The sequence below is a fragment of the Triticum dicoccoides genome, chromosome 4A (assembly GCF_002162155.2).
Source record: "Triticum dicoccoides isolate Atlit2015 ecotype Zavitan chromosome 4A, WEW_v2.0, whole genome shotgun sequence".
Classification (NCBI taxonomy): domain Eukaryota; kingdom Viridiplantae; phylum Streptophyta; class Magnoliopsida; order Poales; family Poaceae; genus Triticum; species Triticum dicoccoides.
This window is the reverse complement of record NC_041386.1, coordinates 542,347,088-542,348,228: the sequence shown is the minus strand read 5'-3', so window position 1 is coordinate 542,348,228 and position 1,141 is coordinate 542,347,088. Positions and strand designations below refer to the sequence as shown.

Sequence of the window (1,141 nt, the reverse complement as noted above, 5' to 3'; positions counted from 1 at the left end):
CTCAGCATATCATCGGAGTCTGCTTTCAGTCTAGCAGGAAGAATAATTGACAAGAGAAGAACAAGTCTCACAAGTGATATATGGTGAGGACACATCTCTATGAACAACATCGATCTACTATCCACACTAAAAAATGTTTATCTAGACGATGAACAACGAGAAGAATAGTTGTAATCTTTGAAAAAAATTTCTTTTGTATTTTTCTTTTCCGGTCAAGTAGCTTTGCACTCCTTTTCCTTACCCGGGTTTACCTAGAAGGTTTTAATGAGACATCTACTAACAAAGCTCAAAATTTATCCATATGACACTTTGCCTCTTTTACAATTTTCTGTATTTTCTTTCTCCATTTTTACATTTTCCTGTAGTTTTAACTTTCTTTTTTGAAATTTTATATGCAAAGCTAAAGGCCCGAAAGGCCGAAACAGCCCAAAAGGCTGTAAACCTACGTGGGCCGGCAGCCATGCCTTGCCGGGTCGGCTCTTTTATCTGGCGTGCCAGGCCGGTCCTCTAAAAATGGCCTATGTGATGCCTCTATACTGTTGGCCCGGGCCGGGCCGGGCCGGGTCGTCCATAAAAATCATTCGTTTCTCCCAACTCCGAAAAAATAATCGTCCCCTGTTTGCAACTCTCTCGGCCATGGCAGCAGCGGCGGCGCAGAGGCTTCTTGCGGCGAGCACGAAGATCGTCGGGGCCGGGCGCAACTACATCTCCCATGCCAAGGATCTCGGCAACCCTGTCCTCAAGGTCCACGCCCCTCTGACCCTGGCCCTCTCCCATCCCAACACACGGGGCGCCCTTCTTCCTGCGCGGTCTCTGATCCGGTCGCGGCATCGGCGGCCTTGCTGCTCTGCTTGCAGGAACCCGTCCTGTTCCTGAAGCCCACGTCGTCATTCCTCCACGCCGGCCCGACGGCCGGCCCCATCGAGGTGCCCGAGCCGCTCGAGTCGCTGCACCACGAGGTCGAGCTCGCCGTCGTCATCTCCCGGCGCGCGCGCGATGTCCCCGAGGCCTCCGCCATGGATTTCGTCGGAGGTAACTAAGAGCCGTGGTTATGAGATGCCATCCCTGCGCGATAACCCCTATTAAGAATTGTGCTGTATTGCAACAAGTTATCTGAAGAATGGTGCCCATTAGGGGTCTG

The 1,141-nt window shown here is 51.5% G+C and overlaps 1 protein-coding gene across 4 annotated transcripts in view; it reads left to right on the top strand.

Moving 5' to 3' along the window:
• Positions 1-600: 600 nt before the first annotated feature.
• The window catches only part of LOC119286642 (probable acylpyruvase FAHD2, mitochondrial), a 4,740-nt gene continuing 4,199 nt past the window's right edge, over positions 601-1,141 (top strand). For all 4 annotated transcript variants that reach the window (XM_037566057.1, XM_037566060.1, XM_037566059.1 and 1 more), the window contains exons 1-2: positions 601-744; positions 858-1,032. In XM_037566057.1, the coding sequence (XP_037421954.1) occupies positions 637-744; positions 858-1,032 (283 nt within the window). In that variant the 5' untranslated portion in view covers positions 601-636. The remainder of the gene's footprint in view (positions 745-857; positions 1,033-1,141) is intronic.